Source organism: Procambarus clarkii, chromosome 65, assembly GCF_040958095.1.
Source record: "Procambarus clarkii isolate CNS0578487 chromosome 65, FALCON_Pclarkii_2.0, whole genome shotgun sequence".
Classification (NCBI taxonomy): domain Eukaryota; kingdom Metazoa; phylum Arthropoda; class Malacostraca; order Decapoda; family Cambaridae; genus Procambarus; species Procambarus clarkii.
The window spans coordinates 18,092,246-18,117,016 of record NC_091214.1 but is presented as its reverse complement, the minus strand read 5'-3'; the positions used below and the strand labels follow the sequence as shown (position 1 = coordinate 18,117,016).

At 50.0% G+C, this 24,771-nt stretch overlaps 1 protein-coding gene across 3 annotated transcripts in view; it reads left to right on the top strand.

Moving 5' to 3' along the window:
- The window catches only part of LOC123771104 (hemicentin-1), an 89,427-nt gene that overhangs the window by 44,358 nt on the left and 20,298 nt on the right, over nucleotides 1-24,771 (top strand). Inside the window, exon 1 of one of the 3 annotated variants that reach the window (XM_045763437.2) lies at nucleotides 11,940-12,057. The exons of the other annotated variants lie outside the window; for them this stretch is intronic. Within the exon in view, the coding sequence (XP_045619393.2) occupies nucleotides 12,018-12,057 (40 nt within the window). The 5' untranslated portion in view covers nucleotides 11,940-12,017. Of the gene's footprint in view, nucleotides 1-11,939; nucleotides 12,058-24,771 lie in introns of those variants that run through there. 3 annotated transcript variants of the gene reach the window in all.

The following is a 24,771-nucleotide window of genomic DNA, read 5'->3' as shown; positions in this document are numbered from 1 at the left end:
AGGAAGGGTGAGAGAGAGAGAGTAAGGAAGGGTGAGAGAGAGAGAGTAAGGAAGGGTGAGAGAGAGAGAGAGAGTAAGGAAGGGTGAGAGAGAGAGTAAGGAAGGGTGAGAGAGAGAGAGAGAGAGTAAGGAAGGGTGAGAGAGAGAGAGTAAGGAAGGGTGAGAGAGAGAGTAAGGAAGGGTGAGAGAGAGAGAGTAAGGAAGGGTGAGAGAGAGAGAGTAAGGAAGGGTGAGAGAGAGTAAGGAAGGGTGAGAGAGAGAGTAAGGAAGGGTGAGAGAGAGAGTAAGGAAGGGTGAGAGAGAGAGTAAGGAAGGGTGAGAGAGAGAGAGAGAGTAAGGAAGGGAGAGAGAGAGAGAGAGAGTAAGGGAGGGTGAGAGAGAGAGAGAGAGTAAGGAAGGGAGAGAGAGAGAGTAAGGAAGGGTGAGAGAGAGTAAGGAAGGGTGAGAGAGTAAGGAAGGGTGAGAGAGAGAGAGAGTAAGGAAGGGTGAGAGAGAGAGAGAGTAAGGAAGGGTGAGAGAGAGAGAGTAAGGAAGGGCGAGAGAGAGAGTAAGGAAGGGTGAGAGAGAGAGAGTAAGGAAGGGTGAGAGAGAGAGAGAGAGAGTAAGGAAGGGTGAGAGAGAGAGAGTAAGGAAGGGTGAGAGAGAGAGAGTAAGGGGGGGCGGGGGGAGGAAGACGGCCATGTTATCGTCAGCTGTTGTTGTGGTCAAGCTGCAGGCAATGAATTAGCCGGGTGGCGTGCAGCAACACTGCACGTGGTGGCGTGCAGCAACACTGCACGTGGTGGCGTGCAGCAACACTGCACGTGGTGGCGTGCAGCAACACTGCACGTGGTGGCGTGCAGCAACACTGCACGTGGTGGCGTGCAGCAACACTGCACGTGGTGGCGTGCAGCAACACTGCACGTGGTGGCGTCCTGCAACACTGCACGTGGTGGCGTGCAGCAACACTGCACGTGGTGTCCTGCAACACTGCACGTGGTGTCCTGCAACACTGCACGTGGCGTGCAGCAACACTGCACGTGGTGGCGTCCTGCAACACTGCACGTGGTGGTGTCCTGCAACACTGCACGTGACAGTGTTCACTCTCGTGGTGTGTTGTTATGTGTTTTCTATTAATAGTGTGTTGAGTGTGTGAGTGTTGTGTTGAGTGCGTGAGTGTTGTGTTGAGTGTGTGAGTGTTGTGTTGAGTGTGTGAGTGTCGTGTTGAGTGCGTGAGTGTTGTGTTGAGTGTGTGAGTGTTGTGTTGAGTGCGTGAGTGTTGTGTTGAGTGCGTGAGTGTTGTGTTGAGTGCGTGAGTGTTGTGTTGAGTGCGTGAGTGTTGTGTTGAGTGCGTGAGTGTTGTGTTGAGTGCGTGAGTGTTGTGTTGAGTGCGTGAGTGTTGTGTTGAGTGCGTGAGTGTTGTGTTGAGTGTGTGAGTGTCGTGTTGAGTGCGTGAGTGTTGTGTTGAGTGTGTGAGTGTTGTGTTGAGTGTGTGAGTGTTGTGTTGAGTGTGTGAGTGTTGTGTTGAGTGCGTGAGTGTTGTGTTGAGTGCGTGAGTGTTGTGTTGAGTGCGTGAGTGTTGTGTTGAGTGCGTGAGTGTTGTGTTGAGTGCGTGAGTGTTGTGTTGAGTGCGTGAGTGTTGTGTTGAGTGCGTGAGTGTTGTGTTGAGTGCGTGAGTGTTGTGTTGAGTGCGTGAGTGTTGTGTTGAGTGCGTGAGTGTTGTGTTGAGTGTGTGAGTGTTGTGTTGAGTGCGTGAGTGTTGTGTTGAGTGCGTGAGTGTTGTGTTGAGTGTGTGAGTGTTGTGTTGAATGTGTGAGTGTCGTGTTGAGTGCGTGAGTGTTGTGTTGAGTGAGTGTCGTGTTGAGTGCGTGAGTGTTGTGTTGAGTGAGTGTCGTGTTGTGTGCGTGAGTGTTGTGTTGAGTGAGTGTCGTGTTGGGTGCGTGAGTGTTGTGTTGAGTGAGTGTCGTGTTGAGTGCGTGAGTGTTGTGTTGAGTGAGTGTCGTGTTGCGTGCGTGAGTGCTGTGTTGCGTGCGAGCGCTGTGTGGCCAGAACCCAGGACACGTGATCAAGGCTAACAACCCATGCTAATAACCTGACTCAGAGCTTAACATCCCTCAAATTGTATTTTATGAACCACAGAAGATGAGGACTCATCTCATTTCCTTGACAAAACCCGCGGGGTTCGGTTCCCGCTTTGTAAACACTGCAATGTTCCCCCGTGAGACTAGGAAGCGAAGCAGAACCTGTAAAACACTCCCATTGAAAATTCGTGACCCAATGGAGGTAGTTAAGTGACAGTCTTACATGAAAAAATAAGTGAAAAGCACTGGAAGAAAGATGATGATCCGGTAAAAGATTCGAATGTCCGAACAGGTCAGTTCTATCGCAAGAGGGTCGACGTGGCTATAGAAAATGGGAGGATTAATAATTATAGGCCTCAGTTTATCACAATAAGCCTATCACCACTCACCAGCCTCTGGCAGGTGAGTGGTGATAGGTATAAACACCCGCAGGGCGGTTATTGCCCGGGACACGCGGTCAGCGTTTTCGTGAATCCGGATCCACATGACTGGGTCAGCCTCGCTGTGTTTACCTCGCGCTGGGATGTGTCTGGGCCGCCTGCCACTGGCTTCCTCGACCCGCACTCAACCAAAATTATCATTTGGAGCGTTTGTAACTATAGAAACTATGCAGTGGGATGGAACTCCCATCCCTGGACACAGTGGCTATAGTGCGGGTCGCGGGAGAGTTCGATTCTGCAATATTCTCTGTAGCAACCTTGTTTGACTGTGTGTTCCGTATCTGTAAGAGTGTTATTGCCAAACACACACACTTGGGGGAGGAGGGGGTTATACTTATGGTTTATGAGCCAGAATAGTTTGTAAAGGCGCATGTGAAGAACTGGTATGTGTGTGTGTGTGTGTACTCAGCTAGTTGTACTCACCTAGTTGTGTCTGCAGGATCGAGCATTGACTCTTGGATCCCGCCTTTCGAGCATCGGTTGTTTACAGCAATGACTCCTGTCCCATTTCCCTATCATACCTGGTTTTAAAATTATGAAGAGTATTTGCTTCCACAACCTGTTACTGAAGTGCAGGAACCCATCTTCTGTGTACTCACCTAGTTGTACTCACCTAGTTGTGTTTGCGGGGGTTGAGCTCTGGCTCTTTGGTCCCGCCTCTCAACCGTCAATCAACAGGTGTACAGATTCCTGAGCCTATTGGGCTCTGTCATATCTACACTTGAAACTGTGTATGGAGTCAGCCTCCACCACATCACCCCCCAATGTGTGTGTGTGTGTGTGTGTGTGTGTGTGTGTGTGTGTGTGTGTGTGTGTGTGTGTGTATCGAGAAGCTGTTTGTGTGTACACAGACAGGTGAGTAAATATGTACCAAACAGCTATGAATGTTTATACAAAGCAACAAACTGTGTGTACATATAGACCACATATGAACATTCATGCACTAAGCTACCACCAACAACTCCGTATCTCTGACGCCGCTACCAGCCCCCCACTCCCGTAGTACGCAGCACCCGCACGTAACTCCAACCTTGTTTAAACAAGGCAAAGACAGAGAAACTCCAGGGAGTTCCTGCCAGACTGAAGCCCGAGATGAAAGAACTCATCTATGGTTATCTTGAGGTTATCTTGAGATGATTTCGGGGCTTTAGTGTCCCCGCGGCCCGGTCCTCGACCAGGCCTCCACCCCCAGGAAGCAGCCCGTGACAGCTGACTAACACCCAGGTACCTATTTTACTGCTAGGTAACAGGGGCATAGGGTGAAAGAAACTCTGCCCATTGTTTCTCGCCGGCGCCTGGGATCGAACCCAGGACCACAGGATCACAAGTCCAGCGTGCTGTCCGCTCGGCCGACCGGCTCCCGGCCCTCCCGGCCGCTCGACCGACCGGCTTGTATGAGCACAAGTCAAGGAATCTCACTCTAACGACTCTAGAAAAAACAAGAAAAGCCAACGGAGATATGTTCACAGCATACACGATACTAAAGGAAGTAGTCAAGAGGGCGCCTCTACACACAGTGTCAACACCACACTACACTAGAGGGGAGTTCACTGTACATATAAATCACTGTCCCAAGGAACAAGGGGATGACCCAAACAGAACAATGCACAATAGCTATCACGGTCTATCTCCAGTTGACTTTAGTGTTATCTGTTTATATCTTTTGACTTCTACCGAGGACACGTGTTTTGGAGATCTTGGCACTATCTATATCTATACAAGCTGGGGTTTATAATTGTGTCTGTCTGTAGTATGGAGGTTACAGAGAGAGAGAGAGAGAGAGAGAGAGAGAGAGAGAGAGAAACAGAGAGAGAGAGAGAGTGCACAAGGACAGTGCCTCGGGGCACAGTGCCTGGCACTCCTGATTCTCTGGTTCACTGTCACTCTGTGTCACCCCCTTTGTCAGTGGAGGGGGGGGGGAGAGATGGATGGAATATCCACCTGCGAGTATCTTTTATGTGTCCACAGTATCTTAACCTCTGATACTGCAGGGTGTGTGTGTGTGTGTGTGTGTGTGTGTGTGTGTGTGTGTGTGTGTGTATTCACCTAGTTGTGTTTGCGGGGGTTGAGCTTTGCTCTTTCGGCCCGCCTCTCAACTGTCAATCAACTGTTTACTAACTACTTTTTTTTTTCCACACCACACACACACACCCCAGGAAGCAGCCCGTGACAGCTGACTAACTCCCAGGTACCTATTTACTGCTAGGTCACAGGGGCATTCAGGGTGAAAGAAACTTTGCCCATTTGTTTCTGCCTCGTGCGGGAATCGAACCCACGCCACAGAATTACGAGACCTGCGCGCTATCCACCAGGCTACGAGGCCCCCTCGTAGCCTGTGTGTGTGTGTGTGTGTGTGGTGTATTCATCTAGTTGTATTCACTTACTTGTGCTTGGTGGGTTTGAGCTCTGCTCTTTCGGCCCGCCTCTCAACTGTCAATCAACTGTTTCTACTACTACTATTTTTTTTCCCACATCACGCACACACACACACCGCAGGAAGCAGCCCGTGACACCTGACTAACTCCCAGGTACCTATTTACTGTTAGGTTACAGGGGCATAGGGTGAAAGAAACTCTGCCCATCGTTTCTCGCCGGCGCCCGGGATCGAACAGGATCACGTGTCCAGCGTGCTGTCCGCTCGGCCACCGGCTCCCGTGTGTGTGGGGGTGGGTGGGTTGGGGGGGGTCAGTGAACCAGGGCCTCGTCATGGAACAAGGACCTATAACCACTCCGCTATGGTAATTGGCGCTCCCACCCGAAGGAGCGCTGCTGCTGCTACCTCGGTCAGGAACACTGTATGGCTGGAACACTCGCCAGGAGCACCTCATCTGTTGCTTCCTGCCCTGGGTATACACGCTGCTGTTGTTGCTACCTCCACCAGCACCATCCTACCCTGGGTATACACTCTGCTGTTGCTGCTACCTCCACCAGCACCATCCTACCCTGGGTATACACGCTGCTGTTGCTGCTACCACCACCAGCACCATCCTGCCCTGGGTATACACGCTGCTGTTGCTGCTACCTCCACCAGCACCATCCTACCCTGGGTATACACGCTGCTGTTGCTGCTACCACCACCAGCACCATCCTGCCCTGGGTATACACGCTGCTGTTGCTGCTACCACCACCAGCACCATCCTGCCCTGGGTATACACGCTGCTGTTGTTGCTACCTCCACCAGCACCATCCTACCCTGGGTATACACGCTGCTGTTGCTGCTACCACCACCAGCACCATCCTACCCTGGGTATACACGCTGCTGTTGCTGCTACCTCCACCAGCACCATCCTACCCTGGGTATACACGCTGCTGTTGCTGCTACCTCCACCAGCACCATCCTGCCCTGGGTATACACGCTGCTGTTGCTGCTACCTCCACCAGCACCATCCTACCCTGGGTATACACGCTGCTGTTGCTGCTACCTCCACCACCACCATCCTACCCTGGGTATACACGCTGCTGTTGCTGCTACCTCCACCACCACCATCCTACCCTGGGTATACACGCTGCTGTTGCTGCTACCACCACCACCACCACCATCCTACCCTGGGTATACACGCTGCTGTTGCTGCTACCTCCACCACCACCATCCTACCCTGGGTATACACGCTGCTGTTGCTGCTACCTCCACCACCACCATCCTACCCTGGGTATACACGCTGCTGTTGCTGCTACCACCACCACCACCATCCTACCCTGGGTATACACGCTGCTGTTGCTGCTACCTCCACCACCACCATCCTACCCTGGGTATACACGCTGCTGTGGCCCGTCTACAACATCGGGGGGAAAGAACTGCATTATTAAATCTAAATAAACAGGCTTTGAAGACCATAATACACAGCCTATGAGCAGAGTACGCAGCACCGGCGTGGATCCCGCCCCTTAGTGAAGTATTGAAGCCTTCTCATCTTTCCTTAACTCACCCGAGGCTCTAAATCTTCTTGGTGACGTCTCGTTACCTCGTTACTCCTCCTAAACATTCTCTCGCTGCATATTGCATCGATACCAATGAGGATTTTGTATGAATAGATCATGTCCACTCTATATTTACTTCCAGGGTCAATAGGTTCGGTTCCATCAGTCTCTCTTCGTAACTCAGTTCCCTCAATTCTGGGACCAGGCTCCTGGAGGTTGTCCTCGTGGCAATATTACGAGGACAACATCAACATATAAATTAATATATCATCTATATAAATTAAATTAATAAATATAAATTAATATATCATACATCGTCAACCTATAAATTAATCCGCCAGAGGCGTGATGTTAGGGGCGTATTGGGAGAGTTTTAACATGATCAAAGAGGCAGCAAGGCAAGTGGTAGGACCCTTCGACAAGCCGCCGGCTTCCTGTCCTCATCGAGGCCACTAGTGTTAGTGGCTCTCAGGTAAACTCAGGTAAATAAGAGAAGATTTAACGTGGATATGATCCGCCCTTCACGGTAGACTCTACAACCTGAGCCCGAATTGAAATATTGACGTCATAGTCACGTCACATCACGTGCATATATTATAGTATATAACACATAATTGTATCTTGTTTCAGTTAGGTTAGAATAGGTCTTAGATCCTATAGTGTCTTGAGGTGTCTGGCGAGTGGCGGTCGTGGGCCCGCGTGCCAGCTGTGGCCATGTTGCTGGCGGCACCGCGTTCGTGTAAGCGCAGGCGGTGAAGCCGGATACGTAAACATTACCAGCGCTGAGGTTACGTGAACGGGCGTGACGCTATGCCGGTGGGGGAGAGAGTTGGCGGGCGAGGGATGGGGGGGGGGGGAGGGGTTGTATAGAGGGGTAAAGAGGGGAGGGATGGTGGGAGTGAGGGTAAAGGGGGACCAATACACGGTGTGGGCGTGGTGGAGACGTGACCCAGTGACCGCTGTGGGAGTCACTCGGCCAAGCCACGGTCCCTGGAAACACAAACCGAAACTGTCTCTATTTTCTGCTTGTTACAACTTGTAATAAAGTTGTTACATCTTGGCTTAACGTGTTTATGACGTATTAGAACGTTGTTACAACTTGCTATATTGGTTGTTATAACTGGTTAGGTGTTAAAACGTTTTCGAACGTTGTACCAACGTCGTAGTTTCGGTGTGTGTTTGGCGGGAGTGCTCTTCCGTCTACTTCCGCTAGGCTGTATCACTCGCCCCACAACCACCACCTTCCCATCCTACCCACTTGCCCACACTCATAGATACATTTACGCAAAGGTCTTGGGTTCGTCTCGACGCACAATCGGGAATCCCGGGTCCTATTCCCGGACAGGACAGAAATGGTTAGGCACGTTTTCCCTATCATATAATGCTCCTGTCCACCTGGCAGTAAATAGGTACCCAAGAGTTAGTCTGTCGTGGGGTTGCATTCTCGGAAGGTTCAGTAGTTCGACCTAAGCGTAACGTATATATATACACTGGCTGCCTGTCCCCTAGTAAATTAATTTTGATTATAATACACTTCCACACACACATATTACATTTAAATACAGGGTTCGATTCCCTTCACTCTGCAATCGTTGGCCGCCGCCACGACTCTTAAGCAATTGAGACACTAACGACAGATTCAATGTGGTCGTTAACGAGTATAAATTTCCACGTAACAAGGCATTAGAGATGATGTACAGAGTGCTGTACGCTCTACTGCGGCAGGAGGTCGGGGCTGGGAACCACTTAGACCGATACTTCCACTCAGAAGAGGCTGTGGTTCCACTCAGAAGAGGCTGTGGTTCCACTCACAAGAGGCTGTGGTTCCACTCTTCCACTCAGATGAGGTTGTGGTTCCGCTCTTCCACTCAGATGAGGTTGTGGTTCCACTCTTCCACTCAGAAGAGGTTGTGGTTCCACTCAGATGAGGCTGTGGTTCCACTCTTCCACTCAGAAGAGGTTGTGGTTCCACTCAGATGAGGTTGTGGTTCCACTCTTCCACTCAGATGAGGTTGTGGTTCCACTCAGAAGAGCTGTGGTTCCACTCCTCCACTCAGATGAGGTTGTGGTTCCACTCAGAAGAGCTGTGGTTCTACTCCTCCACTCAGATGACGCTGGGGTTGCACTCCTCCACTCACAAGAAGCTTGGCCGCTATCTTGTCTACACTCACACCTCTAATGACTGTAGTTACCATCACGGTTTTTTAAACTTTGGTGGAGTCGTTATCTCAAGGAGGACTGGGGAGGGGGGGGGGGGAGGGGGGGGAGGGGTAGTTATCTAAGAGGTCAGTAGTTCCATCTCCCGTAAAGATGGCCGCGTTTGTCTCTAATTCGGCTTGTTAGTGTCTGTACTATTGACCCCTGGAAGTCCTAATTGTACCATACATGCACCCCCCCACCATACACTATACACCCTTCATACACAGACCATAAACCACCACACATGAACCATACAACACTATACAACCATCATACACGTACATATATCTCCCATATATGAAGAGAGGAGGCTCCACCAGCTACCCCTAAACCTGGGCCCAGATTCACGGAAGCACTTACGCAAGCACTTACGAACGTGTACATCTTTCCTCAATCTTTGACGGCCTTGGTTACATTTATTAAACAGTTTACAAGCATGAAAACTTCCCATTCAACTGTTGTTATTGTTATAAACAGCCTCCTGGTGCTTCCGAGCTCATTAACTGTTTAATAATTGTAAACAAAGCTGCCAAAGATTGAGATAAGATGTACAGGTTCGTAAGTGCGAAGAATATGAAGAGAATCTTAAATATCAGGTGCCACAAGGAGCCAGTAACTACTGCATAGTTGTGTTCTATTACATTAAGGCACTGAAACAGTCGGAGGAAGCAACAGAGAGCTTGAGAATCAACCCGTCCTCTTAAAAATAACGTCACTTTTGGCTGGTATGCGCACTATGGCCAAATTTGGACGTAATTTGAAATGAAATCGACTCACAAAAGTGACGTTCTGTTCCGTTTTCTATTTGAGTCGTCCGGCGTACGCGCAGAGGTTATAAGAGGACACTTTAAATTAATGTTTTTCATAACGTTTTGAAACTTTATGAGAATTTCCTGCCCACCTAACCTATCAGAGGACCCTTAACTTACTGTTGTTGAAAAAAAATCCCAAATTTATTTTCATTTTCAAATTACGTCCAAATTCGGCCATACGGGCAAACGGCCAAAAGCGACGTTCTTTTTAAGAGGACAGGTTGTGAGAATACAGATGATGGGATTACAGGAAGGTTCGGGACAACCCGCAGATCTCGAGGAACTGAAAGAGGGAGTCGAACCAGGCAACAGGTTGAAGAGAGCAGGATGTTAAAATTAACTACTGAATCGGAAGGAAATTATGCAAATGAGATGATGGAATTCGTAATAGAGCAACACACGGAAGCAACGGAACAGTTTACACCTATCTGGAGGAAAGTGGATGAACAGAAAACAGGAAAGGCAGTGTTAAGGCTGTAGCAGTTGAAGGGTTAAGCAGTGTTCGGGGAGCAGTAGACACAAAGGCATGGGAGAAGCCTAGGGACTCATGAGTGCACTAGAATGAGGAGGGCCGCGGAGCAGCCCGTTGGAGACAACATAGTCACAAACACAAAGGATCAACCTAAGCTGATGACCAAACCACTCCGGATGATTAAGAAACGACAACGTTTTGGTCCGTCCTGAACTATTATCAAGTCGACTGTGTCCAGGACGGACCGAAACGTCGTCGTTTCCTCACCTTCCGGAGTGAGTGTGAGTGTGTGTGTGTGTGTGTGTGTGTGTGTGTGTGTGTGTGGCTTGCTCATCATTTCTTCAGCTACGTTATGGTGACTCGTCGTCTCTCAACCTAAGCTGTTGACTAGCCATACACGGAGGTCAACAACGGAACGGGACCACGTGATCAGACCGCGGGGGACTGGGAGGAACACTCTTGGAGAACGACAAAGAAGTGTGTGAAGAACTCAACGAGAGGTTCCAAAAAGTCTGCAACCGGAACATTTTTGGCGTCAAGGGACGGTGCCAACAAGCAGCCAGAAGCAACACTAGATAAACTAAAGGTTACTGAAGATGTTGTAAGAAGCCGCCAGTAGGAGCAACACGTAGCAAGAGCAGCAGGATCATACGCAGTCATACGCAGCAATGAATGGGTAGACTGCATCTTCCTAGACTGCCTGGAAGCTTTTGATACTGTCCTTCACAAGCTGGAAACACTCAGGGATAGAGGGCCAGACGCTGGAACTGAGTATAAGGGAGTACATGACGGACAGGAGAACCAGGGTCATAGTTAGAGAGGGTATGTCAGGCTGGAAAGGAGTGGAGTTCCCCAGGGGCCCCGACCTGGGAAATTTATTTCTAATTGATGTTAACGATCTTCTAGAACCATTGAGCTCGTGTATATATATATATATATATATATATATATATATATATATATATATATTATATATATATATATATATAATATAATCTCCCAAGGGGGGGAGATTATTCTGCTTTGTGTCCAGACACAAAGCAGATGCAAGAGTCCAGACACAAAGCAGATGCAAGAGTCCAGACACAAAGCAGATGCAAGAGTCCAGACACAAAGCAGATGCAAGAGTCCAGACACAAAGCAGATGCAAGAGTCCAGACACAAAGCAGATGCAAGAGTCCAGACACAAAGCAGATGCAAGAGTCCAGACACAAAGTCCCGCTTGTTGACGCTATGTTGTGGTGGGTGGTGGACTGTCCGCCTTGTTGACTGCCCGTTTGTTTCCGCCTCCGCCGAGGATCGAACCCTTACCCCTTAGGCCTACGAACCCCGAGCGCTGTCCACTCAACCGTCAGGGCTCCTTCAGCAGCCATCACATCTGTTCATTCATTTCCACAGATCCCAATATGGGATCCACAGAAACTTGACTTTTCCCTGATTGCTTACTACCCCTCACAGCTCTCTTGATCTCAGCGACTATCGCAGGATTTTCTGCCCGACATTTACTAAGGCTTTGTAGCGAAGCCTTTGAATCCCTGCAGATCATTGGCCCATTAGTGTTCCCTTCAAGGTAGCTTAACGCCGTAACAATGGCAGTTAGCTCTGCTTCTTGCAGTAGTTTGCAAGGGGGTGAGGGGGTCCAGAGGCAAGGGGGAGGGAGAGGCAAGGGGGAGGGAGAGACAAGGGGGAGGGAGAGGCAAGGGGGAGGGAGAGACAAGGGGGAGGGAGAGACAAGGGGGAGAGAGAGACAAGGGGGAGGGAGAGACAAGGGGGAGGGAGAGACAAGGGGGAGGGAGAGGCAAGGGGGAGGGAGAGACAAGGGGGAGGGAGAGACAAGGGGGAGGGAGAGACAAGGGGGAGGGAGAGACAAGGGGGAGGGAGATGGGAAGGGAGATAATGAGCCGACGGGTCAACAGCCGGCAGGGGAAGAGGGTGCCGAGAGGGAGGGGGTGTTGGCACGCCGGATTTAAGGGGGAGGCGGGAGGGGGGGAAGAATGAGGGTTGGTGGGAGGGGGGAAGGGATGTGCTTGCATGGAGGGGGGGAGCAGGAAGGTGACTTGGAGAAGGTGGAAGGTGTTCGCGCCAGTCGTGTTACAGCCGTCCACCAGAGGCCACCATGTGGAGCGTCGCTCTCCTACCACTGTGTTTACTGGCAGGTAAGGCCCCTCCCCCTCGCTCCCGTGTCCTGCCCCTCCCGTGTCCTGCCACTCCCCCTCGCTCCCGTGTCCTGCCCCTCCCGTGTCCTGCCACTCCCCCTCGCTCCCGTGTCCCGCTCCCGTGTCCTGCCCCTCCCCCTCGCTCCCGTGTCCCGCTCCCGTGTCCTGCCTGTCGTTGCTCTACCAACACGGCGTCCTCTGGTGCCTCCTGCAGGATGCGTCCCGATGCCTCGCCGTGGCCTCCCCCGTGTCCTGCGTGTCTCACGTGCGAGAAGAGGACACGGGGAGGCCCTCGGGTCGTGTCATGCTTCACTGTGTCCACCAGCCACGGTCCAGGCGCGTGTCCTCTGCATCACCTCCTTCTACCACTCTTTAAATAGAATTACGTGAAAGAATATATATATACATTATATATATATATATATATATATATATATATATATATATATATATATATATATTATATATATATATATATATATATATATATATATATATATATATATATATATTTATATATATATATATATATATATATATATATATATATATATATATATATATATATATATATATATATATATATATGCGAACAAGCCTGAATGTTCAGGCGGGAATGGTCACCACTTGGTCCGGGAGACATCTCCCGTCACGCAGGGTGCAGTCGCACCTCCACAGATCTCCAGTATCATCTATTGATACTGGTGATGGCTCAAAAGGGCCACCACTTACGGGCTATTCATGCCCGTGCCACCTTTTGGGTGGCTTAATCCTCATCAATCAATCGTTAGCAGTGTTCACGGGAGACATCTCCCGTCATGCAGGGTGCAGTTGCGCCTCCACAGATCTCCAGTATCAGCTCTTGATACTGGTAATGGCTCAAAAGGGCCACCACTTACGGGCTATTCATGCCCGTGCCACCTCTTGGCTGACTTAATCTTCATCAATCAATCAATCAAGAAGATATGCCACACTTGGTCCGGGAGACATCTCCCGTCATGCAGGGTGCAGTTGCGCCTCCACAGATCTCCAGTATCAGCTCTTGATACTGGTAATGGCTCAAAAGGGCCACCACTTACGGGCTATTCATGCCCGTGCCACCTCTTGGGTGGCTTAATCTTCATCAATCATCAATCAATCAATCATCAACAGCTTATGTTCTTGCTGCTCCTGTCTCTGTGTTGGCTCGGGGTCTTGAAGTGGGAAGAATGTAATTATGTGTTAACTGGTTGTTGATTGCTGGTCTTGAGTTTATGATGTGTAGTGCCTCGCTGATGTCGAGTCTCCTGTGCAGGCGAGGAGTCACAATAACGTGGCTGAAGTATGTTGACCAGACCACACACTAGAAATTGAAGGGACGACGACGTTTCGGTCCGTCCTGGACCATTCTCAAGTCGATTGTGATGGGGAGGTAGGGACAGGCAATAAATAGGCAAGAGAGAGCTGAGGAGGAAAGTCAGGTGAAGGGGATAGTAGTAATGAGACCTGCAGCAGGCCTATTGGCCCACACGAGGCAGCTCCTATTATAACCACCGAAGGAGATAGTCGAGTCTCCTGTTGTAGTTATGCCTGTTGATCATTTCTGTGTTGCTTGTTAAGATGTCTCAGGTGATGGTCTGGTTGTGAGAGAAGATTAGATTATATGTTCCTTGATGGAGCCCTGTTGTTTGTGTGTTGTTAATCGCCTAGAGAGAGAGAGAGGGAACTACCCCATATTGGTAGAGAGAGAGGGAACTACTCCATATTGGTAGAGAGAGAGAGAGGGAACTACCCCATATTGGTAGAGAGAGAGGGAACTACCCCATATTGGTAGAGAGAGAGGGAACTACCCCATATTGGTAGAGAGAGAGGGAACTACTCCATATTGGTAGAGAGAGAGAGAGGGAACTACCCCATATTGGTAGAGAGAGAGAGAGGGAACTACCCCATATTGGTAGAGAGAGAGGGAACTACCCCATATTGGTAGAGAGAGAGAGAGGGAACTACCCCATATTGGTAGAGAGAGAGAGAGAGAGGGAACTACCCCATATTGGTAGAGAGAGAGAGAGGGAACTACCCCATATTGGTAGAGAGAGAGAGAGGGAACTACCCCATATTGGTAGAGAGAGAGAGAGGGAACTACCCCATATTGGTAGAGAGAGAGAGAGAGGGAACTACTCCATATTGGTAGAGAGAGAGAGAGGGAACTACCCCATATTGGTAGAGAGAGAGAGGGAACTACCCCATATTGGTAGAGAGAGAGAGAGAGGGAACTACCCCATATTGGTAGAGAGAGAGAGAGAGAGGGAACTACCCCATATTGGTATTGAGAGAGGGAACTACCCCATATTGGTAGAGAGAGAGAGAGGGAACTACCCCATATTGGTAGAGAGAGAGGGAACTACCCCATATTGGTAGAGAGAGAGGGAACTACCCCATATTGGTAGAGAGAGAGAGAGGGAACTACCCCATATTGGTAGAGAGAGAGAGGGAACTACCCCATATTGGTAGAGAAAGAGAGGGAACTACCCCATATTGGTAGAGAGAGAGAGGGAACTACCCCATATTGGTAGAGAGAGAGGGAACTACCCCATATTGGTAGAGAGAGAGAGGGAACTACCCCATATTGGTAGAGAGAGAGAGGGAACTACCCCATATTGGTAGAGAGAGAGGGAACTACCCCATATTGGTAGAGAGAGAGAGGGAACTACCCCATATTGGTAGAGAGTGAGAGGGAACTACCCCATATTGGTAGAGAGAGAGAGGGAACTACCCCATATTGGTAGAGAGAGTGGGAACTACCCCATATTGGTAGAGAGAGAGAGGGAACTACCCCATATTGGTAGAGAGAGAGGGAACTACCCCATATTGGTAGAGAGAGAGAGGGAACTACCCCATATTGGTAGATAGAGTGGGAACTACCCCATATTGGTAGAGAGAGAGGGAACTACCCCATATTGGTAGAGAGAGAGAGGGAACTACCCCATATTGGTAGAGAGAGAGAGGGAACTACCCCATATTGGTAGAGAGAGGGAACTACCCCATATTGGTAGAGAGAGAGAGGGAACTACCCCATATTGGTAGAACAATGCAGGAAACAACTACACACTTACAGCAAGAGAATATAAACAGCGCCCAGATAGCATAGCCCAATAGGCTCGGGTGACTGAGAGAGACTGTGGGGCCCGGGAGGATGAGAGCTCCACCACCTGAAGGCAAGATGAAAGAACAGTATTCAGCTAATAACACACCACAACAGGAAACACAGACACACACTCCCTCCTCCTCGGCTGCTTCCATTCTCCTGCCTCTCTGGCCTCGCTACACTGCTGGGTCTCTAGCTTACACTGTTGGTTCTCTAGTTTACACTGTTGGTTCTCTAGTTTACACTGCTGGTTCTCTAGCTTACACTGCTGGTTCTCTAGCTTACACTGTTGGTTCTTTAGCTTACACTGTTGGTTCTCTAGCTTACACTGCTGGTTCTCTAGTTTACACTGCTGGTTCTCTAGCTTACACTGTTGGTTCTCTAGCTTACACTGTTGGTTCTCTAGTTTACACTGTTGGTTCTCTAGTTTACACTGTTGGTTCTCTAGCTTACACTGTTGGTTCTCTAGTTTACACTGTTGGTTCTCTAGCTTACACTGTTGGTTCTCTAGCTTACACTGTTGGTTCTCTAGTTTACACTGCTGGTTCTCTAGCTTACACTGTTGGTTCTCTAGCTTACACTGTTGGTTCTCTAGCTTACACTGTTGGTTCTCTAGCTTACACTGTTGGTTCTCTAGTTTACACTGCTGGTTCTCTAGCTTACACTGTTGGTTCTCTAGCTTACACTGTTGGTTCTTTAGCTTACACTGCTGGTTCTCTAGCTTACACTGTTGGTTCTTTAGCTTACACTGCTGGTTCTCTAGCTTACACTGCTAGTTCTCTAGCTTACACTGCAACACTGCTGGTTCTCTAGCTTACACTGCAACACTGCTGGTTCTCTAGCTTACACTGCAACACTGCTGGTTCTCTAGCTTACACTGCAACACTGCTGGTTCTCTAGCTTACACTGCAACACTGCTGGTTCTCTAGCTTACACTGCTGGTTCTCTAGCTTACACTGCTGGTTCTCTAGCTTGCACTGTTGGTTCTCTAGCTTACACTGCAACACTGCTGGTTCTCTAGCTTACACTGCTGGTTCTCTAGCTTACACTGTTGGTTCTCTAGCTTACACTGTTGGTTCTCTAGCTTACACTGCTGGTTCTCTAGCTTGCACTGTTGGTTCTCTAGCTTACACTGCAGCACTGCTGGTTCTCTAGCTTACACTGCTGGTTCTCTAGCTTACACTGTTGGTTCTTTAGCTTACACTGTTGGTTCTCTAGCTTACACTGCTGGTTCTCTAGCTTACACTGCTGGTTCTCTAGCTTACACTGCTGGTTCTCTAGCTTACACTGCTAGTTCTCTAGCTTACACTGCTGGTTCTCTAGCTTTCACTGCTGGTTCTCTAGCTTACACTGCTAGTTCTCTAGCTTACACTGTTGGTTCTCTAGCTTACACTGCTAGTTCTCTAGCTTACACTGTTAGTTCTCTAGCTTACACTGTTAGTTCTCTAGCTTACACTGCTAGTTATCTAGCTGACAATGCTATTTAGTTATGTAGTGCTATTTAGTTTAGTTTAGATTGCGAAGTCGGATTGCGAAAGGGATCTGGGAGTTATGATTAGTAAGAATTTAAAACAAAAGGATCAATGCATAAATGTTCGTAATAAGGCAAATCGGACACTTGGATTTATTAATCGCAGCGTTAGTAACAAGACACCTGGTGTGGTTCTCAAGCTATATCTTGCTCTAGTTAGGCCCCATTTAGATTATGCAGTTCAGTTTTGGTCGCCATATTATAGAATGGATATAAATTCACTTGAACGTGTCCAGCGTAGGATGACTAAGTTAATTCCCCAAATTAGAAATCTTTCATATGAAGAAAGATTAACAAAGCTTAAGTTGCATTCACTGGAAAGGCGAAGAGTTAGGGGCGACATGATAGAGGTTTACAAGTGGGTGAATGGACATAACAAGGGGGATATTAATAGGGTATTAAAAGTATCAACACAGGACAGAACACGAAATAATGGGTATAAATTGGATAAGTTTAGATTTAGGAAAGACTTGGGTAAATACTGGTTCAGTAACAGGGTTGTTGATTTGTGGAACCAATTGCCGCGTAACATTGTGGAGGTGGGGTCCCTCGATTGTTTCAAGCACGGGTTGGACAAGTATATGAGTGGGATTGGGTGGTTATAGAATAGGAGCTGCCTCGTATGGGCCAATAGGCCTTCTGCAGTTACCTTTGTTCTTATGTTCTTATGTTCTTATGTAATGTTACACTACGCATATTATATTCCCTTTCAACTCATCAGTGTTATACTGGCCAGATCAATTGCTTCCACCGGCGGTCTCTAGCCAATTGGGGGGTCCGATTGATTGATTGATGAAGATTCATTCACCCCAAGACGTGGCACGGGCATGAATAACCCCGCAGGTGGTATAGATATATTGTGTGAATGTTGGTCTGTGGTAGTGGTGGTACATCTCCAGGTGTCTCTGAGCCTCCTGGTGGTGGTAGTATTGGCTCCCTTCTCCTTGCTCTTGTGTGTCAACCAGGTGTGGAGTAGCCAGTCAACCAGTCCTGGTCGTTAGGGCACCAGTCATCCAGGTATGGAGCAGCCAGTCATCCAGGTATGGAGTAGCCAGTCAACCAGTCCTGGTCGTTAGGGCACCAGTCATCCAGGTGTGGAGCAGCCAGTCAACCAGCCTGGTAGTAAGGGCACCAGTCATCCAGGTATGGAGTAACCAGTCAACCAGTCCTGGTCGTTAGGGCACCAGTCATCCAGGTATGGAGCAGCCAGTCATCCAGGTATGGAGTAGCCAGTCAACCAGTCCTGGTCGTTAGGGCACCAGTCATCCAGGTGTGGAGCAGCCAGTCAACCAGCCTGGTAGTAAGGGCACCAGTCATCCAGGTATGGAGTAACCAGTCAACCAGTCCTGGTCGTTAGGGCACCAGTCATCCAGGTATGGAGCAGCCAGTCATCCAGCCTGGTAGTAAGAACACCAGTCATCCAGGTATGGAGCAGCCAGTCATCCAGCCTGGTAGTAAGAACACCAGTCATCCAGGTATGGAGCAGCCAGTCATCCAGCCTGGTAGTAAGGGCACCAGTCATCCAGGTATGGAGCAGCCAGTCAAACAGCCTAGTAGATAAGGGCACCAGTCATCCAGGTATGGAGTAACCAGTCAAACAGCCTAGTAGAGAGGGCACCAGTCATCCAGGTATGGAGTAACCAGTCAACCAGTCCTGGTCGTTAGGGCACCAGTCATCCAGGTATGGAGCAGCCAGTCATCCAGCCTGGTAGTAAGAACACCAGTCATCCAGGTATGGAGCAGCCAGTCATCCAGCCTGGTAGTAAGGGCACCAGTCATCCAGGTATGGAGTAACCAGTCAAACAGCCTAGTAGATAAGGGCACCAGTCATCCAGGTATGGAGTAACCAGTCAAACAGCCTAGTAGATAAGGGCACCAGTCATCCAGGTATGGAGCAGCCAGTCAAACAGCCTAGTAGATAAGGGCACCAGTCATCCAGGTATGGAGCAGCCAGTCAGCCAGCCTAGTAGTAAGGTACCAATGCAGTAACCAGTCATTCCAGTCAGTCAACCACCTGTCGGTGGCAGGGTCGACCTTCACCGCGGTCATTTCCGCTACGCTCAGCTTGTCCCCCAACTCCTGTTTTCCAAAAACCTTCCCCCCATCCCCCCCCCCGTCTCAAGCTTTGCCTCCGCCAACCTCTTCCCTCCCCCCTCCCGTCTCAAGCTTTGCCTCCGCCAACCTCTTCCCTCCCCCCCGGTCTCGGGCTTTGCCTCCGCCAACCTCTTGACGTGTTTACAAAACAATTCCTAGCTGCTCTTCAGCGGTATGTGTCTGCTTGAAGGCAGTCAGAAGACAGCAGAAGGCGGGCGTGCGTCGAAGGCAGTGGGTATGCGCAGTAGAACAGGACAACACTGCGCGTAGATGTGTTCGTTCGCCAAGAGCGGTTGAGAGCCAGATACTGTGTACAAGGAGCTGTGTCATTCACTCCCCAGGTTATACACCAGCTGTGTCATTCACTCCCCAGGTTATACACCAGCTGTGTCATTCACTCCCCAGGTTATACACCAGCTGTGTCATTCACCACCCAGGTTATACACCAGCTGTGTCATTCATCTACAGGTTATACACCAGCTGTGTCATTCACCACCCAGGTTATACACCAGCTGTGTCATTCACCACCCAGGTTATACACCACCTGTGTCATTCACCACCCAGGTTATACACCAGCTGTGTCATTCACCACCCAGGTTATACACCAGCTGTGTCATTCACCACCAGGTTATACACCAGCTGTGTCATTCATCACCCAGGTTATACACCAGCTGTGTCATTCATCCCCCAGGTTATACACCAGCTGTGTCATTCATCACCCAGGTTATACACCAGCTGTGTCATTCATCACCCAGGTTATACACCAGCTGTGTCATTCACCACCCAGGTTATACACCACCTGTGTCATTCACCACCCAGGTTATACACCAGCTGTGTCATTCACCACCAGGTTATACACCAGCTGTGTCATTCACCACCCAGGTTATACACCAGCTGTGTCATTCACCACCAGGTTATACACCAGCTGTGTCATTCACTCCCCAGGTTATACACCAGCTGTGTCATTCATCACCCAGGTTATACACCAGCTGTGTCATTCACCACCCAGGTTATACACCAGCTGTGTCATTCACCACCCAGGTTATACACCAGCTGTGTCGTTCACTCCCCAGGTTATACACCAGCTGTGTCATTCACCACCCAGGTTATACACCAGCTGTGTCATTCACTCCCCAGGTTATACACCAGCTGTGTCATTCATCACCCAGGTTATACACCAGCTGTGTCATTCACCACCCAGGTTATACACCAGCTGTGTCATTCACCACCCAGGTTATACACCAGCTGTGTCATTCACTCCCCAGGTTATACACCAGCTGTGTCATTCACTCCCCAGGTTATACACCAGCTGTGTCATTCACCACCCAGGTTATACACCAGCTGTGTCATTCACCACCCAGGTTATACACCAGCTGTGTCATTCACCACCCAGGTTATACACCAGCTGTGTCATTCATCACCAGGTTATACACCAGCTGTGTCATTCACCACCAGGGTATACACCAGCTGTGTCATTCATCACCAGGGTATACACCAGCTGTGTCATTCATCACCAGGGTATACACCAGCTGTGTCATTCACTCCCCAGGTTATACACCAGCTGTGTCATTCATCACCAGGTTATACACCAGCTGTGTCATTCATCACCAGGTTATACACCAGCTGTGTCATTCATCACCAGGTTATACACCAGCTGTGTCATTCATCACCAGGGTATACACCAGCTGTGTCATTCATCACCAGGTTATACACCAGCTGTGTCATTCACTCCCCAGGTTATACACCAGCTGTGTCATTCACTCCCCAGGTTATACACCAGCTGTGTCATTCACTCCCCAGGTTATACACCAGCTGTGTCATTCATCACCAGGTTATACACCAGCTGTGTCATTCATCACCAGGGTATACACCAGCTGTGTCATTCATCACCAGGTTATACACCAGCTGTGTCATTCACCACCCAGGTTATACACCAGCTGTGTCATTCACCACCCAGGTTATACACCAGCTGTGTCATTCACCACCCAGGTTATACACCAGCTGTGTCATTCACCACCCAGGTTATACACCAGCTGTGTCATTCACCACCCAGGTTATACACCAGCTGTGTCATTCACCACCCAGGTTATACACCAGCTGTGTCATTCACCACCCAGGTTATACACCACCTGTGTCATTCACCACCAGGTTATACACCAGCTGTGTCATTCACTCCCCAGGTTATACACCAGCTGTGTCATTCACCACCCAGGTTATACACCAGCTGTGTCATTCACTCCCCAGGTTATACTCCAGCTGTGTCATTCACCACCCAGGTTATACACCAGCTGTGTCATTCATCACCAGGTTATACACCAGCTGTGTCATTCACTCCCCAGGTTATACACCAGCTGTGTCATTCACCACCCAGGTTATACACCAGCTGTGTCATTCACCACCCAGGTTATACACTAGCTGTGTCATTCACCACCCAGGTTATACACCAGCTGTGTCATTCACCACCCAGGTTATACACCAGCTGTGTCATTCACCACCCAGGTTATACACCAGCTGTGTCATTCACCACCCAGGTTATACACCAGCTGTGTCATTCACCACCCAGGTTATACACCAGCTGTGTCATTCACCACCCAGGTTATACACCAGCTGTGTCATTCACCACCCAGGTTATACACCAGCTGTGTCATTCATCACCCAGGTTATACACCAGCTGTGTCATTCATCACCCAGGTTATACACCAGCTGTGTCATTCATCACCCAGGTTATACACCAGCTGTGTCATTCACCACCCAGGTTATACACCAGCTGTGTCATCACCCAAGTAATTAACTATAATTTACACATATTTCTCAACATGTGAGAGCAAAACCCTAAAAGATAATAATACTAATAATAATAATAAAAATAATAATTAAATTATTAATAACGCAACATTTCAATAATTAATAATAAAGGGGAAACTGAGGAGATTTCAACGCGGCTTAGGAAGTGATCTCACACAAGCTCCGTGACAATACCTTGAGGTTACCTCGAGATGGTTTCGGGGCTAAGCATCCTTGCGGCCCGGTCCTCGACTAGGCCGCCTGGTCGGGGACCGGGACAGGAAGCCTGCAGTAACATTAAATATATGTACAAGTCAGTGAGTAGCTGAGTGCCAAGCCCCAACACCTCAGCCAGAGCCCCGTGTTGTAAAAATACAGGTGTATATTCACCTAGTTGTGCTTGCGGGGGTTGAGCTCTGGCTCTTTGGTCCCGCCTCTCAACCGCAAAGGAATGAACAATAAGCAACAATGAACACACACGCACAATCCACGTCACACAATCGACCCCACAGGGGTCTCGTAGCCTGGTTAGGGGTCTCGTAGCCTGGTGGATAGCGCGCAGGACTCTTAATTCTGTGGCGCGGGTTCGATTCCCGCACGAGGCAGAAACAGATGGGCAAAGTTTCTTTCACCCTGAATGCCCCTGTTACCTAGCAGTAAATAGGTACCTGGGTGTTAGTCAGCTGTCACGGGCTGCTTCCTGGGGGTGGAGGCCTGGTCGAGGACCGGGCCGCGGGGACACTAAAGCCCCGAAATCATCTCAAGATAACTCAAGATAACCATACTGGTGAAACCAACTTTGTCGGCCCAAAAAACTCAAAGCACAAAAAACTCCTTTGCCAAAGGAAAGAAAAGCGTGGGAAGCCATTACGGAGCTACCCTCTGGTAGCCTCACACTAGCTTCCTGCTTGACACCCACAGCTTCCAGTACCTGTCACCTGCTTGACACCCACAGCTGCCAGTACCTGTCACCTCCTTGACACCCACAGCTAAGAGTACCTGTCACCTGCTTGACACCCACAGCTGCCAGTACCTGTCACCTGCTTGACAACCCACAGCTGAGAGTACCTGTCACCTCCTTGACACCCTCACCTGCCCGGTTGACAGCTCGCCCGAGACAACTGGTCGCTGGGAAGATCATTTGCCAGGGGCGGTTACTAGCGACCTCCGAACTGTTCGTCACGAAGAGACGACGATGGTTGGGTCCGTCGTGGACCATTATCGAATCCCGGTACGTCGTCGTGTGTCCCGTCTTCTCCGTCATCACTTCTCGAGTCCATCAGTCATCACCACAATCATCACCTTTGGTGTCTATGATTCAACGCCACAATCATCACTTCTAGAGTACATCATTCAATACCACAATCATCACGGGCGGCAGTGACGGTGGAAAGTGGTGGTGACAGTGACGACAGTGGTGGTGGTGGTGACAGTGGAGGTAGTGGTGGTGACAGTGACGACAGTGGTGGTGGTGACAGTGACGACAGTGGTGGTGGTGGTGACAGTGACGACAGTGGTGGTGGTGACAGTGACGACAGTGGTGGTGGTGGTGACAGTGGAGGTAGTGGTGGTGACAGTGACGACAGTCGTGGTGGTGGTGACAGTGGTGGTGGTGGTGGTGACAGTGGAGGTAGTGGTGATGGTGGTGACAGTGACGACAGTCGTGGTGGTGGTGACAGTAGTGGTGACAGTGACGACAGTGGTGGTGGTGGTGACAGTGACGACAGTGATGGTGGTGGTGACAGTAGTGGTGGTGGTGACAGTAGTGGTGGTGGTGACAGTGGTGGTGGTGGTGACAGTGGTGGTGGTGACAGTAGTGGTGGTGGTGACAGTGGTGGTGGTGGTGACAGTGACGACAGTCGTGGTGGTGGTGACAGTAGTGGTGACAGTGACGACAGTGGTGGTGGTGGTGGTGGTGACAGTAGTGGTGGTGGTGACAGTGGTGGTGGTGGTGACAGTGACGACAGTCGTGGTGGTGGTGACAGTAGTGGTGACAGTGACGACAGTGGTGGTGGTGGTGACAGTGACGACAGTGATGGTGGTGGTGACAGTAGTGGTGGTGGTGACAGTAGTGGTGGTGGTGACAGTGGTGGTGGTGGTGACAGTGGTGGTGGTGACAGTAGTGGTGGTGGTGACAGTGGTGGTGGTGGTGACAGTGACGACAGTCGTGGTGGTGGTGACAGTAGTGGTGACAGTGACGACAGTGGTGGTGGTGGTGGTGGTGGTGGTGACAGTGACGACAGTGGTGGTGGTGGTGACAGTGACGACAGTGATGGTGGTGGTGACAGTGACGACAGTGATGGTGGTGGTGACAGTGACGACAGTGGTGGTGGTGGTGACAGTGACGACAGTGGTGGTGGTGGTGGTGGTGACAGTGACGACAGTGGTGGTGGTGGTGGTGACAGTGACGACAGTGGTGGTGGTGGTGGTGACAGTGACGACAGTGGTGGTGGTGGTGGTGACAGTGACGACAGTGGTGGTGACAGTGACGACAGTGGTGGTGGTGGTGGTGACAGTGACGACAGTGGTGACAGTGGTGGTGACAGTGACGACAGTGGTGGTGACAGTGACGACAGTGGTGGTGGTGGTAGTGGTGACAGTGACGACAGTGATGGAGGTGGTGACAGTGACGACAGTGGTGGTGGTGGTGGTGACAGTGGCGACAGTGATGGTGGTGGTGACAGTGACGACAGTGGTGGTGGTGGTGACAGTGACGACTGTGGTGGTGGTGGTGACAGTGACAACAGTGGTGGTGGTGGTGACAGTGACGACAGTGGTGGTGGTGGTGACAGTGACGACAGTGGAGGTGGTGACAGTGACGACAGTGTTGGTGGTGGTGGTGGTGACAGTGGTGGTGGTGGTGGTGACAGTGACGACAGTGTTGGTGGTGGTGGTGGTGACAGTGGTGGTGGTGGTGACAGTGACAACAGTGGTGGTGGTGGTGACAGTGAAGACAGTGGTGGTGGTGGTGACAGTGACGACAGTGGTGGTGGTGGTGACAGTGAAGACAGTGGTGGTGGTGACAGTGACGACAGTGGTGGTGGTGGTGACAGTGAAGACAGTGGTGGTGGTGACAGTGACGACAGTGGTGGTGGTGGTGACAGTGACGACAGTGGTGGTGGTGACAGTGACGACAGTGGTGGTGGTGACAGTGACGACAGTGGTGGTGGTGGTGACAGTG